Below are 17,272 nucleotides of genomic sequence, written 5' to 3'. Positions count from 1 at the left end.
ATATACAGCCACCCAATTAGACAAGATGGATGAAGCAAAGAAGTGCAGACCGACAGGAGCCGGATGTAGATCTCTCCTGAGAGACACAGCCAGAATACAGCAAATACAGAGGCGAATGCCAGCAGCAAACCACTGAACTGAGAATAGGTCCCCTATTGAAGGAATCAGAGAAAGAACTGGAAGAGCTTGAAGGGGCTCGAGACCCCAAAAGTACAACAATGCCAAGCAACCAGAGCTTCCAGGGACTAAGCCACTACCTAAAGACTATACATGGACTGACCCTGGACTCTGACCCCATAGGTAGCAATGAATATCCTAGTAAGAGCACCAGTGGAAGGGGAAGCCCTGGGTCCTGCTAAGACTGAACCCCCAGTGAACTAGTCTATGGGGGGAGGGCGGCAATGGGGAGAGGGTTGGGAGGGGAACACCCATAAGGAAGGGGAGGGGGGAGGGGGATATTTGCCCGGAAACCGGGAAAGGGAATAACACTCGAAATGTATATATGAAATACTCAAGTTAATATAAAAAAATGTTAGATAGCTAATCTGATATAATATGGGCAACTGAAAGTTTTCTAGAGGCAAGAAATAAAAAGAACTTACTAATCCATGAAATATTAAATATGTCTCTTCTACATAAACAGGATATTTTTCACATGAGAAATTTATTTGGGGTATCTTCCAACATTTTATAATTATTAATGTTAATTGATTATGCAAAATAATGGATCACTCTGACATTTCTATGCCTTGTTTTAGGTATCTAAAGTACTCAAAAGGTTTGGCTAAATGTTGTGGTGCGTGTAATACAAATAAATGCCAGCAAATTTAAAAAAAAAAAAAGAAATGGAACACATTTTGGGCATTTCTTAGCTAAAGCATGTTACTAAAATATAAAACAATTTACAAATAAATTGCAGGCTTAATTATCATAAAACAACCCATTCCTTTTTCCAATCTATTATAGGTAACCGGCTGTCTACTTGCTGCAGTGAAAAATGGCACATCGAAGACACGTGAGATTTTTGTAATTTTCCCTTCACACTCAAGTGACAATGACAAATGGCTCGAGTTCCCCCCTTGTGTTCCCATCATGACATGTTTGAAAAATCAATACATCACTTGTGGCCAGGAATTTCAAATGCAGTTTACGATGTTGGCATTTTTCTCTACCTTCCCGCTTCTCTTCCATTATTCCTACCTGTTCTTCTCTCTCCCTCATCCCCTATTCTCTCTCAACAGCAGGATTCTGTCCCTGCCTCAAAGTTAGTAAGAAGCAACTCTTTGGGAACCTTTCAAATAGATTTTCTAATAAGCCAAGCTTCTAGCCATGGGGTTCCAGATTATCATGCCTCAGGGCTAGCGTATAACTACCTGAGAAGCTGAGGGTGGTTAGAAAGCAGGAAAATGAAGAAGGCCAAATGGGAGAAGATTAGAGCCAGGTCTAGGCCAGTGCTGTATTGTAAGCTCACACAGAAGGGTCCATTGTCTGCCTGATGCCCATCTGCATTCCAGAAATAAAGGAAGGAAGAAAGGGTGGGGGGGGTCAATCATCGAGTTCTGGCTGCATCTTCCTTTCAGAGTAAGTTACAGACCGGCCATTAGCAAGGCATCAAATACTGAGAGTTACAACTTTCTTTCCTCAAGTGAGCCTTGTTTTAATAACACCCAGGTTTGGATATGTTGGAGCCTGGTGAGTAGAACCAAATGAGGTTGGTGAAAAATCTGAGGGGTGGGGGCTGGGGAAAGGACTCTTTGGAGTTAATTTAAAAGCAGCTTTAATCTTGCAGCCATAGTGAATGTGAAATCTACACAGAGAGTAAAATATTTGTTGACAAAAGTAGAAAGCAACATAACATTCTAGGATTGCACACCAGATTGAGATGTTATGTGGCTTTTTACTTTGTTGTTATTACTTAATAATGTTTTTAATAGTACAGTTACTTGATAGGGTAGTAATTATAGAAAAAGAGAGAGAAAAAAAAACAATGGATACATACCTTAGCTCTAACGAGGGCCAGTATCCCTGATCTGGGCAAACCCAAACTGTCAAAAGGGGGCTTAATATCTGTCCATTTATTTAATCTTCTCAAAACAGTGTAGCATTGGACTTATTCTCTGTTTTACAGGTAATAAAACTGGTTCAGAGAAGTTGGCTGCATTACTGGAAAGCGACAAAATGAGCATTGGAGAGCCTCTCTCCCTGTGGTGACACCAAAGAACAACCTTGGGATTCAACCCACACAGTCCAGAGGCATCAGGCATGCGAGGCACGAGGCCACAGATGATAGATAGCACCTCCCAGATATAGAGAACTCCTAATCTAAAAATACGAGCAAAACAAATGGCTTTCAAACGGGGAGGTAACCACATGTCAAAAATCCTCTTGGCTGTCAAGAGAAATGGAACTTTCTGGCCAAGGAAGATTAAGTTACACTTTCAGGAGGAGGCAGCGTTTGAGCTGGGCTTGTTTGTGAACATCCACAGTTGTGTAGCAGTTTATGGCTTGCCAGCATTTGGAAGAAGTTGCCATCTCACAGCCTCTGACTCTACAGTGACTTTCCAATAAGCCTCAGCCACTGAGAGAGTAACTGTTTTAGCACCTAAAAGGTATCTGTACAATCACGTAATCATGCTGTCGGCCTGAAGGGTTTGAGACCGGGTACTCTGGAGCCCAATCCCATTAGGAATGTTCTACTGTGATTTCGTGTGCTATGATTGACCTTTTCTGTCTGATACCTATGGACACTATCGTAAGCCTGGAGTACGAGTAATGGGTCATGTTTCCCTCCAAGATAAAAATGCTAGCATTATTCAAATTTTTACAAATGATGAAATTAAGACTCAGAGCTATTGGTCTCTGAGGCCCTACAGTTTATACTGGGAAAAGCTGGGCATCTGAAGAACGTGCTTTTGTTTTTGGAGACAGTGGAATAAGGTGAGGTGGCTTCCAAAAGTACGTATACTGGTATATAGTCTCAAAGGGAGTGGAATAATAACAATAATAATAGTTAGCATTTGTTGGAGCCCTACTCTATAACCTGACCCTATTATGTGTGATTTAAACATTATCTAATTTTCTTATCCTTAAATAAGCATTAGGTCTCTTTTGGAGATAGATAAAAAGCAATAGACAGAGTTGGGAGCAATACATGGTCGAGAAAAGGCACATACCCAATACTTATAAGGCCAAGGTTTCAAAACGTAGTTCTTACTCACTTCTCATTATACAACGTTATTCCCATTCCTTTAAAAATGTAAGGGTGCTTCTTTCTGTAGCCCTTGAAGCCACACCACATTTCAAAATGAAGACAGAAACCAGGTGTGGTAAACACCCATAATCCCCCACTCTGGAAGCTAAGGTAGAAGAATCAAGACTTTAAAGCCCATGCTGAATACAAAGAGAGAGCATATCCCCCAAAATTAAAGAGCAGGATAAAGCAGCTGATGTTCAACCACTGGAGACAGAACAATTACCGTGTTAATTAAATAGTTCAGAGCTACAGAGGTGGCTCAAGGCACTTAGACTTTGTGAAGGACAGAGTTCAGTTCCCAGCACCTACGATGGCTTACAGCCACCTGCAACTCCAGCTCTAGGGAGCCTGATGACATCTTTCATCCTACATAGGCAATGGACACACATGGTATACATAGGTATAGACACACACACACACACACACACACATGCATATAAATATTATATATGCATTTATTCCATTTCAAAAAGGAGCATATAGGGAGTAAAAGGAAAGTTGTTGGCCAAAGTAGTTTGTAAGTCCAAAAAGATGAGGACCACTAGGTCCAGCCGCCATCTGTGTGTTTCATAAATGTCAGCATGTTTGCACTCAAGAACCTTTGTAAGCCTGTCCCCTGTCTGTAGAAGTTTAGGACTCCAAATGCTTCTCCCCTCCCCCCTCTCTCTTTAGATCCTAGCTGTGAGGGTTTCCACAATTACAACATTCTCAAAAGCTTGGCAGGTCTACAATGCACACCACACACATTTTCTGATGCTCTCCTCTCTGGGTTGTGTTGAGGTATATGAGAAGACCTACATATGATATATTCAATATCTTCAAGGAGCTATGTGGTTTAAAAGCCTCGGGTGATTTTTGGTTTTGTGTTAGGTATTGTCTTATCTTACTGAAGCAGTAGAAGAAAATTATCTAGGCACACCTTTGGCCCTCTCTCCACTATATCCTTTCTTGACAGCAAATCCCAAATATTAGCATCTTTTCAAATTTGAAGAACTTGAGCATATCATAGTCATAAATGCCAAGTTCTTATTTAGTCAGAAGTTCTACGCCTGATTTATCTCTTTTTTTGTACTGTTTCAGAACTTTTGTGACATTAAATGTGTTGCTACTGTAAAAAGCATAATAACTTTCAGATGAGAGGAGTCACCTGGAATTTCCTATCTGTCTTTTTCTGTTTTGAAATACAGGGGTTAATAGTGCTTATCAGTGTAAACAATGAATTTCTTATGTTCATCTCCAGGTGAATACTCTGAAACTCTGAGTAGGTACACGGTCAAGAACATAGCAGATCTGAGGCGAGGAAGAGACAATGTCCAGGCTTCGAGGGACCCAGATAACCCACAGGTACTCACATTTCAGCCTATCCTTGGAGGGATTAAAAAAAAAACCCTACAGTACAACGTGATTCCAAACATCTCTGCTGATGTCAAAATGGGGGAAATCAGTTATCAGAAGTGGTTGCTTTCAAAAGAAAGGCCACCGATACATTTAATTGTATCTCATATTTCATAAATTAACTGTGGATAAAGAGAAGAAATCAAGCCATACCTTCAACACTCACTGTCTAGCGTTCGACCCAGCCAATGAGCCCAGCTCAACACTTGCCGGTCACCTGTAAAACTTCATCCATCTGTACTTTCTGCTGCCCCGTTACAATTGTCTCTCTTCTGTTTTGGGGTGGTGTACTTTTCACTGCTTCCAAGAACTCACAAAAACATGTTTAACATCCACATGCCTACCAACATCCTGTCTACCATGATTCATGTGTTCTACAAGGTAGATTTTCCCTACTGCTTTCCTCAGTATCTTCTGACTGCTAACCTGTAGAGCTTTTAACATTCATGTTTCTGCAAGCATTCTACTTAGAACCATTTGGGTCTTCTCTAAGAAATATGGATTCTTCTCTACTATACTTAATCTGCAGGATGCTTGATATTTAACTATTCGTGTTCTAGACAACCTAGGCTTGAACGAGCTCCTTCAAACTCTTCTAGAACTTTACCCAATGTTCAGGCTCGAATCCACTGCTATGTGAGAGTTGGGGACATTTTTATAGCACTCTTCACACTTCCAGGGACCAAATCTGTAATTGTTCCTTAAAATGGCCGTTGCAAATGACCACACACTTAGTAAATTAACAAAACGTTAATGTATTCTCTTAACGGTCCTCAAAATCAAAAGTCCAACTCTTCTCACTGGACTAATTTTAAGGTATTAGCTGGGTTTATTCCTTCCAGACTTGCTTATAAGCATGGTTCTCAACCTTCCTCATGCCCTCAACTGTTAATACAGTTCCTCATGCTGTGGTGACCCCCAACCATAAAATTATTTTCATTGCTACTTCATAATGTAATTTTGTTATCAATATTAATCATAACACAAATAACTGTTTTTCAATGGTCTTTGGCAAACCATTCACCTTGTGAATGAATGGGTCATTCACCCCTTCAATAGGGTCGTGACCCACAGGTTGAGAACCATTGCTCTAATGGCTAATCCACTTTCTGTTTCTCTAGTATTTGGAAGGTGTTTACTTTGTCAATGACTACATCACTCTGACTTCTCCCAGCATCATATCTCCCCTAACTTTGGTGCTCCTGCATTCCTCTATAAAGACCACTGTGATTAGAGTGAACCTCAATTCAAGATTCTTAAGTTAGCCATCTACCAATAGCTTTGTTACATAAATGACATTATGTACATGTTGTGAAGGCTGGGAAAGTGACATCTTTGGTAAAGATTATTCTACAGCAGCCATCCTTACTATTGATGGGCATATGTTAAAATGTTTAATTCAGATAATCAAGTCAAGTTTTAAGGATAAACTTCATATCCTACCCATCTTACAGAAGTAACATCTCATCACCAGGTGAGCATCTGTTCTGTTAAACGTTCCAGTAAAAAGAGTTCAGCAACAGAAAAGGATTCTGTTACTATATTACCGAACTAGACAGTTTCCAAGGTTATTGCTCGAATAGTCCCTTGACTCATGATTATTATTCAAAGGGTCTCATCATATTCCAGGTTTATTGCACTAGGGATAAAATTAAATCTCTCTGGCAAAAGTGTAACTATTCTGAGCTGATATGTAAAGGATCATGTCAATTTTAAGGATGTAAGAAATATGAAACTCAGAGAATTCAAATGATTAACCCAATGACACAGATTCTGATGTAGACAAGAGCATAATTTTGTGAATATCTAATGACTAGCTACATGGAAATCTGACCTTCTCCAAGACTGAGCAAGCAAGAGAGTTGGGGGAGAAGAAGAGGGAGATGGAGACATGGAGATGGAGAGAGACAGGGAGAGAGAGAGAGAGAGAGAGAGAGCACTCTGCCTTTATATGAAATGATTCATACTCTCAGGTAGATTCAAACATATTTTTATTTAGCCATCTGAGTTTCTTAAACACGAAGGTAAATGTCAATAGGGTAATTTCCTAAAAGCTCTAGGAACTTCAGGTAAACTTAATCAGATTCATAAAAATACACACACATTTGTCAGAGTGCTACACATGATGGTTATCAGATCTATTGTCTTTGGTCAAATTATTGGTTTATAAAATCTACATGTCTATACGGTCTACCAGTGATCTGTTTCTGACTTCTCTACAGACAAGATAACTTGGCTCGGTGCTCTCACAAAACCCTCCGATAAATACTCTCATATTTGTTCATGACAGAAGCCATTTTAAGAGGATCAGTATTTCAATAGGCAACACTTAGTGCTATCATTTAGTTGTTCCAGTAAAAAAAAAGAGATGGAGAAGCACTTTGGTGTTTTAAGATGTCAATTTATTAAATATATATTATAACTTTTGTTCTTGCTCACTATAAAATAAAAACATAGAATTCAAGTGGAAATTGGGACTCAAAGCCTTTGGAAAGCTCAGAAGGATAATTGTTCACATGTGAATAAGCACCTTACCAAGTAAAAGAAAAATACTCATATGACCAGAAATGTCCATACATTTCAACATGGAAGCAATTGTTTGTAGAAGCAAAGTTTCAGGAATTATGGTTATTGGTGTGCATGATGTGCTATCATGAATATTAGCATGGCAACAGAAATATGACAGCTATTTAATTGATAAGATCTATACTAGCTAGCACGTTTCCTCAGACTTTTTTTTAAAAACAGCCTGACAGTTGTTGAATAATGCATTACAAATATGATATTTAAACGTATTTCCACTATCTAGTCAGGGCACAGGTATCTCGATAAATGTCTTCAAAATAGCACCAATTCAGTGGCAAGTCAAAACAGAAAATGTATATTGGTTATAAGAATATATGTTGCTAATATTACAGCTTTATTTTCCCAGTACTTTCATTTTAATAAAAATAGAAACTATCAAGATGAAATAAAAAACCACATCAATGCAAGATAAACACCCCACTGAATAGAAGTGTATAGCCACACAGATGTGGGTGATTGTACATAAAAATCAATTACATTTATAGTACTAATTTGAAATCTGTCATTTAACTGAAAAGTTCATCAATTTTAAGGAGCTGCATAATAATTTCAATAGCTGCATATACTTCATAATTTGGTGCTCCAAATTTATTTAGCCAATCCCCTATCGAGGATACGACCCTTGCTTATCATGCTCATCTACGGCTATGCTATAATAAACATTGATGAACCTCTGGTAGTCTGTCCACCAAAAATCTCCAGTTGTCTCTGAGGTAAATGCCCATGACTAAGAATGTGGGATAAAAGAGTATATAGAATACATACATTTTAAACCAAGAGAATGTTTTTGTGAAAATAGAAAGCTTATCGAACTCTTTTGAAGAGACATATGCAGTTTGTATTAAGACCTCCAGATAGATAGACTGGGCTGACTTTACTAGGCTATGGACCAGTGGTGAGGTGGGGCAGGAAACAGGGAACTCTGTGAACGATGTAAAGGGCAATGTCCCTGGCCAATGGAGGGACCACTTGGTGACAGTCATAGGATGTGGGCAAGTACAGTTTACAATTGACAGGGGGATAAAAGCTGGACCTGTACAGTTGGATGCTAGTGTCGGAGGAGAGTGGAAAAGACTAGGGTTGGCGTTTGAAATTTTGGAATCAGAGTGCAGAGCTGCTGGGAGGCCAGTATTTTAGGCTCCGATATTGGTTTTCTGCCTTGAGAACTTACATCTGCACATTCTACCGAGGAGGGGGATCTGATATCTGCAATGGCCTGAAACTTATGTGCCCCCATACCTCACATCCTGGGTAGAACACTGCCTAGATCCAAGGCGCTGACTGAGTGTTTTGCTAAGGACCTGACTGTGTGCATTGCACTTTATCAACACTTCCCAGGTCCTCAGTCATCCAAGGACAGAAAAGTTAGCTGCAGAAGTCAACTAACTGCATACTTACAAGAGAGGACAAAGAAGCAGGATGCCCTGTAAGTATGTTTTAAAAGGTATGACACAGTCTCTAAGAATTGTCTTGATCAAAGACAAACTATTAGCAAATAGAAGAGCCCAGAGCAGCCCTCCAATGAGCATGTTTTACACCTCTGGGTAGAAACTGTAACAGGGACAGTAGAAAGAGAAACACAACTGCTATATGTGAGGACCTTGCCAGACATGGCCATGCTATGCTGGAAAGAGGTAAGCATACACACATCCAAGAGCTTAACCAAGCTGTTTCTCTTGGTCTGTACAGATAATAAGCCATCAAAACACCTCAAACGATACTTGTTCCTGGCCACTCTCCTATCTGAAACTGTGTCCTTCTACAAAAGAAGATTTCAATGGAAGAAAACCTTGTTTACTATCCTGAAATCATCAGGAAAACCTTACAGTCACCCTGACCTGGGTTTGAGGATGAGATCAAGAGCCCAGCAGAAGTCTTTGTATAGACTAGAAGATGAAGCCATCATGCTTTGAGGAGAGCAGATGCGGGTCCTGGCGAGCCTCAAATGGTGAGCAACCTACCTTAACTTCTGGACAGGCATGGTGTTTGGAAAAGCTCAAGGCCAAATGATCCATCATTTGGAAGCAATAACATTAGAGACATTTCTAGCATTCATAACAGAAATGATGTCAGTGCAATGCCCAGCACATGGTACACACTGCTCAAAGGGTGGCAATCGCTGTGCTTAGTAGTAATTCAAAGAGAAACATTGAAATCGGTCATATTTTCAGAAAGGGTTTCTGTGAATTCCCTTCCAATTTGCTGCACCACATTATCCGATTGTTTTACATAGAACTTCTAATGGCCAAAACGCTCAGGATTTTCTGAGGGCTTTAATCACCTGGTGTTAGTCAGCATTCTGAGCTTTCATGAGTTTAAGAGGAATACATTTCCAGAGATGTCACTTCTGTCAAAACAAAAAGATAAAACGCCACACCGCACACTCACAGTCATGAACTCAAAAGCGTCCGTCACTTAGCCTGATCATTCTGCTTTTAGTATTGGAGCTGGGAAAAAAAGAAATCAGAATCTGAAGTCGTAAGTCAGTCCAAAGCCTAGACAGAAGCTGGGGATTGGACCTATGTTCTCATTTCACAAATCAAAATACTACTCGGTCTTTAGAACACTTTAGGATTCGATATATGGGCAGCCTGGAAAGTAGGGGAGCCTACATTCCTTGCGTGACAGTTATGATTTGAAAGCTTAATAGTAGGCTTGAAACATAAAAGATATTTGATACAGGGCACATGTTAGTTAGACCCAATTAAATGAAGTGGTAGGAATATGAAATACAAGATACAGAGTATATGGTGTTTACACATGTGTGTGCATAAAATCTACAAAGCACCATATTAATGACACCAAGCACAGCGGAACCCATAGCAGACTATAAGGAAACAGGTTTTTTCATTAAGCTCAATTTGGACTTAACTGATTTTATTGGACCCCAAAATAAGCTAGAATTGTGAAAAATAGCTTCTTGATATGAGAAAAAAATGTTTTGCAGGTTGGTTGCTTTAATTTTGAAAATTCCAAGAGTATATGCTATAGAGAAAATATATTCAATCATAGGTTTCTTTGGGCAAAGTACCTAAAATGGAGAGAAATTAAACACCTTAATATTTTTACAATAAAAGAAATGTTTCAAATGGTACGTTGGTATGTGATTCCTTTTCAACACATTTCGTTTGACGCTGATGACTGCCCTGACATGTTTGAAAGCAACCGTTCTGTCAGCTCCTTGAGGGGAGGGTCCCAGAGCTCACAGCACAGTGGGGCCTGGATCCATCCCTGAATAGAGAGATAAAATACTTGTGTATTATCTATTTTCTCAGGCTTCATTAGAAATACTGACTTCCTGACTCAGTGTCTTTTCAGAGTTTATATTCCTTCGGTGGTAAGTATTACCTCTTCCTGCTTCTGAACAGAAATCAGGGAGCTGACCACAACCTTAGCATTAGGTCACAAAGTTTCTAAGGAAGTTCTGAAGTAGTTCACATCCTCTCCCAACTTCAAAAGAAGCTGAGAAATACTGAATAAATTAAAGATAATGATTTTAAAATATTTAAAAGACGTTTACGTCTGGATGGCTAAATCATGGGCTTGGAAAAATCCTCCATAATGAAATAAAAGCAGCAGGCTTGAAGATGATGCAATTTATAAAATATATAAAACACACAGAGGAACTGTGAGATGACTTAGTGGGCACTGTGCATGCCCACCAGCTTGAGCCCTATCCTGGAATCTATAGAAAGGTAGAAGAAAAGAACCAATTCCTCGAAGTTGTCCTTTAACCTTCACACGTACACTATGGTACATGCACCCACACATACTAATAATAATGAATGCAATTTAAAATAGATGTGTGTATTAATTATAAAACTACAAAATTCCTTCACATACCTTTTGAAATAGAGGAGGGACTGAAGGAACGGCCATTCAGAGCCTGCCCCACATGTGTCCCATATTTATACAGCCACCAAAACTAGATAAGATTGATGAAACTAAAAAATGCATGCGGAAAGGGACTGGATATAGATCTCTCCTGAGAGACACATCCAAAGCATACCCAATACAGAGGTCAATGCTAGCAGCAAACCACCGAACTGAGAACAGGACCCCCTTGGGGGGAATTAGAGGAAGGATTGAAAGAGTTGAAGGAGCTTGCAACCCCATAAAAACGACAATGCCAACAAACCAGAGCTTCCAGGGACTAAACAGCTATCAAAAGACATGGGCTGACCCAGGGCTCCAACTGCATATGCAGCAGAGAATATCCCTGTTGGGGCACCAGTGGAAGGGGAAGCCCTTGGTCCTGCCAAGGTTGGACCCCCAGTGCAGAGGAATATGGGGGGCAGTAAGGGAGATGGATGGGGGAAATACCTATATGGAAGAGGGGGAGGGGATGGGGCTTATGGACAGGAAACCAGGAAAGGGAATAACATTTGAAATGTAAGTAAAGAAATATATCTAATAAAAAATGAAATAAAAATTTTAAAAATCTATAAACATATATATGTATGGCTCATTTATAAGTACATGTATGCTTGTTAAAGGAGAGCCCATGAGTAATTGTATCCAGTTACACAAAATATACATTCTTAAGAACTATGAGGAGAGCATTAGTAAGAGTCCCACTTCCAGGTTCCTGGATTAAATCCAATTTAAAAATTACTGCATCATAAGAAAATTTGCATATATAATATAGCAATAATTAAAATCCAAAAAGAGCTTCTTTTAAACTGACAGAGTAATTATAAAATATAAAGGTTCAAAAGCAAACAAGCAAGCCAGGGAATAGTTTTAATATAATAACATAGGTTAATAACATCAACACTTAGTCATGTAGTTTACATATTGGAAAAGCAGAAACAGATGAGATTTTAGATGTAAATCCAAAAGTTAAGATGAAATATAATAAGAGGATATGTTGTTGTTCATAGCACAGTTAAGGAAAACTAGGTATTAGCAAGTGAAATGCAATATAGTGTCATATCTGTAAGGGAAGATAAAAGTAATTCTAAAAGCAATAAATTAGAGGGAAAACAGCCCTGAAATGCTTAATGAATTTTATATTAAAAACTGCACAATATACTCGTGCATATGCATACAAATTAAGACAATAGGAAAGTTAAAGATTAAGAACGCTTTGTGATAAATGTAGCTACTGAAATATTAATATCTAGGATATCTAAGAAACTTATTCAAGCAATGCTGTTCTTCTCAGACAAATTATCAAAGAAAATCCAGCATTTAAAATTGCAGATCAGAAGAAAGTTACTACCAGCAGTTAAAAAAACTTTACTTAGAGCGGTCAAGTGTTGGCTGGCCAGATACAGTCATAGTGTTAATGACTTGGGTGGCAGACTGTTAGAGTGACAGCTGACACTTGTTGTTGATCTAAGAGTTCTACTTTTTAAGATACATAACACAAATCATTTAGGAACAGTTTGACAAAGACATGAACTTTATTAAAATGGGCAAAGATGTTCATTATTATAAAACTGTTAATCAGATTAGGATATTCAGAAAACAAAAACTTGTGCTTTCCCCTTCCCTCTGCATTCAGATAAATATGGGTATAGATTTGTATACTGCACATGAAAGACCTTGTGAGGAGATGTCCACTGCTGCACCCATTACTCTGACAACAACAAGAACTTTTGCTGCTATAAGCCACAGATACTGAATACCAACAAACTGATCTTCCTTCTTCCCAGAACTCACAGTTCATCATTTCTTAATAACAAATTATATAAAGATTGGAGCATATACTACAAAAATCCTAGGAAGAAAATTTTAAATATTATATATCAAATGTTTAAATTCATATATTTAAACACTATGTATCATACAATATTTATGGATATATTACATACTATATATTTATATGTATATGAATAGCCTATATAGCTTTCCACAAAAATTCTTATTGGAGTTTGGAAGGCCCTGGTGACATAACCACAAGAAACAGATGGTGTCTAGACCCAGGTGCAGAACAGAGAAACTGTATTTGTGGTACACATTTCTAGACAATGTGGCTTTTATCTGTGCTAGACCACTTTTCAATATGGCTAACCATATCTTAACATTATCTTCACCTGTATGAAGTTTATCTCATCCTACGTAGAAATATTTTTATCACAGCTTCAAATTTCCTAAACCTATTATTTCATTTCTGAACATTAGGACCCATAATATGATCAATCTGGTTTGGTAATGAAATGTTTACAAACGTATAATCAGTATTTCAGTGCTCTGTCCTCAGTTTTAAATTTTTCCCAGTGGGACACAGGGCAGGTCCTTGTTATTCAACAATGTTCCATTATGCTAAAAAAAATATGTATCACTACCAATGCTTCAAAACAACCTTAACCTAGCCTCCCTTATAGCTTTAGATCACATCTCAATATTCTTTTAAATGGCATATTTATGGCTCATACACATTAAACATTTAAACATTCTATAAATAGGAAAACTTTCAGTATCATAACCAAAATTTAAAAACATAACAAATGGTCAAATTCACTACATGCTGACTGAGGCGTACAGGAAGGTAAAGAAAAGGGGGGGGAGCCTTACAAAGGGAGCAGAGGACTAAGCACATTCTGAATGGAGAAGGTTGAGTCAAATAAATATGCGACCACCACACAGTCTTGTGTTACCTTAATAAAGCAAAGCTTTACCTGTGCGAGCATGGGAAAGCCAAGGTTCCTACATCCGTTACAAGGAGTTAGCGCTTCCCAAAGTCCCGTGGGTCCACAAGAGTTTGGATCCTCCTCTTCGTCTTCCACTTCTCCTGGTGACAAATTTATTGTAGATGAAGTTCTCTGAAATCAAATTTATATTATACCAATATATTATGCCAATGTTATTCATATATCATAACATCAATCACAGCATATAACTGACTCGCTGGTGTGTCTTAGCATGCCGGCTGACTTCTAGCTCTAGTGAGCCAGCTCTGCCAACTTACTAGGCCAAAATAGGCATAATTCAACTTGAGTTGAGAGCAAAGAAAGTGGGTGAGAGAGAAGCAAACGAATGAAGTTTATAATGGAGAACAGGGCAGAATTATGACCCAAGAAAACATGTGAACAGCAACGAATGAGGAAAATCTTATGGTTTACCAAGGCCTTAAGTTTAGTCATAGAATTAAAGGAAATATAGCAAGGAGTCTAATATGATATACTTGAGTGAAATAGGAATTACTGTAAGAAATGCTTCAAGGGGGCCACCAAAAGCAAACCCCATGAACTCTTTATGATAGGCACGACAGGGATAAAAATACTTTTAAAATTTCACATGCCAACCGTATCAACTTACTTTTGCTATGTCCCAAATCCCACTAAAGTGACTGGACCAGGTTTACTAAAATTCATACACTATGAGACAAAGGCAGCAAGAGAAACAGAAGGAAGAAGATGAGTATCAAGAACTTGTGTGGACAATGGCAGACGACTTTTGAGTAGCAGACGGGGAGGTATTAGCAGACAGAGGAGAACCTGAAAGAAAAGCTGTTGTGTGCTTGAATAACTAAATAATTACTCATGAAGCTATGAGGAAACGGTACCATGAAGACGGCCCCTAACCAGCCCATTACTCTCTTAGTACTTCACTAAAATGTTAGTCTACAAACTTCTTAGTGTTTCAGCTACGTATAAATAATGGTCATCATGTATTTGAAGAAAGTCTCTAATAAAACAATCTGTTTTTTAATTAAATTTTCCTCAGGTGGATAGACTCATTATCTATGAAAAAAGAAAAGAAGAATACCACCAAATATATAGATTCATACGTAAATAAGCACATATGTGTGCATATACATACATACATACATACATACATACATACATACATACATACAAAATGTATGAACATGCACTGGAGTCAAAGAACTAGAAAATTAATCAGGAAATAGCATAACAGATAGAATACAAAAAATTAAGAAAACTGAGGGAGGTTTTTAAAAGACCCAAAACTTTAAGAGTTCTATAATCATTAGAAAGAGAATATAAATGAGAAGTTCAAGGAAATGATATAAGAAACTTTTCAGGAAGTAAAGAAAATGTCTATTATCAAAGGCCCTGCTGAACGCTCAGTGGACTGGATTCTAAAAATACATATGTATATATTTAAAAAAGAGAACAAGAAATGCTGGCCTAGATGTGGGGAAAGGGGGTCATGTATTCACTATTAGTGCGAGTCCAAACTGATGCAGCCACTACGCGAATCTGTAGGGAAATTCCTCAGAAAGTTAGATACAGATTTACCACAAGACCTGGCTAGTTCACCCTTGGGCATACACCCAAAGACTCTAGATCTTTCTGTAAAAATATTTGTTTATCCACGTTCATTGCTGTTTTATTCACAAAAGTCAGGACATGGGAACATCCTAGATGACTTCATTGATTCATTCATGTATTCATTCTTTCATATTACCCACTCATCATTGATGAATGAATGAATAATATATGACTGTGATATGTCTACCTAACGGAATATTGTTTAGATGCAAAAATAAAATCATTAAATTTTCCAGGAAATGGATGGAGCCGGATGTATTCAGTCTGAGTGAAGTAAAATTCTGATCCAAACAAACGACTGGTGTGCATTTTATCTCACCTACAGGTGTTAGCTTTAAACCTTTAGATATTTGTGTTTCATTTGAGACACCCAGAGGTCAGTCAGGGACCCCAAGGGACCGCTTAAGGGAGGGGAGATGGAACAGAGCGGTGTAAAGGGGGCGGGGGAGATGGATAATAGAACATAAAGGACTAACTGGGATGTAGGCTGGGAGGGCAGGGTAGAGAAGCAACCACCGAACTGAGAATGGGACCCCCTTGGGGGGAATTAGAGGAAGTATTGAAAGAGTTGAAGGAGCTTGCAACCCCATGAAAACAACAATGCCAACCAACCAGACCTTCCAGGGACTAAACCACTACCCAAAGACTATACATGGACTTATCCAGGGCTCCAACAGCGTATGTAGACTTGTTGGGGCACCAGTGGAAGGGGAAGCCCTTGGTCCTGCCAAGGTTGGACCCCCAGTGCAGGGGAATATGGGGGGACAATAAGGGGGATGTACAGGGGGAATACCCATATGGGGGAGGGGGAGGGGAGGGAATGGGGGCTTATGGACAGGAAACTGGGAAGAGGAATAACGTTTGAAATGTAAGTAAAGAAATAAATCTAATAAAAATATTTAAAAAGATAGAATGCTATAACATTCCTCATCTATCGATCTATCTATCTATATCTATCTATATATATATATATGTAGGTATATATTAAAATGTATAAAACTTTTAAAAAAAAGAGGACACTAGAAGCTTCAACCCTAGTGACTGGCTTCTATAGTGCTGTGCCTGCTTCCACAGAAGAAAATGAATCATCATATTTACCCAGCTGTGAACCCCGAGGGCTGAACCTGACGCGGTAGGCACACTGGCACAATAGTGGCATGAAGGTGCTGGATGTAACCAAGCACTTTCTGAGTGTGTCTAAGGACTCCACCACTATTACTTAGTTAGCACCATTATCAGGACTAGCAGCATGTGGCTAGACTTGTGGCTAGAGAGGTCATAGGCCATAAGGAGGAGCCTGTCGTTCCCCTGTATGGACACTGTAGTTAACTAACTCTTGATGATGTAGTATTTGACCTAGAGTGCATCACCCAGATCTCATTAGAGAAGCCTCCTTTTGCAGTAGATGGAGTTTAACATAGAGACCCACAATGTGTCAAGATGAAGAGAGCAAGAGACTGCAGAGTTTTCAGCTCTAAATGATATTCTCAAAACATATGCCATCCTCCCATGAAATCATTTTCCAGACACTTCAGGGCAGTTGCACACATGATAGGGAGAGCATGCAAAAGCCCTACAAAGGCCTGAGCCAGCAAACTCTAAGCATGGAGCAGGGAGGTAGACGCTAAGTCCTGCCCTTGGTTGAAGAGTTATTGGCAACTAACAGCTGCCGGGTGCATCCTTTTCTGTAAGTGTGTAAGGTGCCTGGTAAGGTGATGCCCACATCCAAGTGTATATGGGTTGTAGAAATTGGACTCAATGGGCATTTTGTTTTTGTTTTGTTTATTAAGAG

The 17,272-nt window shown here is 38.9% G+C and overlaps 1 protein-coding gene across 15 annotated transcripts in view; it reads right to left on the bottom strand.

The window, feature by feature from the left end:
• Anks1b (ankyrin repeat and sterile alpha motif domain containing 1B) overlaps window positions 1–17,272 on the bottom strand; it is a 1,165,904-nt gene that overhangs the window by 836,929 nt on the left and 311,703 nt on the right. For 14 of the 15 annotated variants that reach the window (NM_001414940.1, NM_001271371.3, XM_039079051.2 and 11 more), the window contains exon 9: window positions 13,861–14,004. The exons of the other annotated variant lie outside the window; for it this stretch is intronic. In NM_001414940.1, coding sequence (NP_001401869.1) covers window positions 13,861–14,004 — 144 coding nt within the window. The remainder of the gene's footprint in view (window positions 1–13,860; window positions 14,005–17,272) is intronic. 15 annotated transcript variants of the gene reach the window in all.

Source organism: Rattus norvegicus, chromosome 7, assembly GCF_036323735.1.
Source record: "Rattus norvegicus strain BN/NHsdMcwi chromosome 7, GRCr8, whole genome shotgun sequence".
Lineage (NCBI taxonomy): Eukaryota > Metazoa > Chordata > Mammalia > Rodentia > Muridae > Rattus > Rattus norvegicus.
Note: the sequence above shows the minus strand (reverse complement) of the source record. Positions and strands in the feature narration are given on the sequence as shown.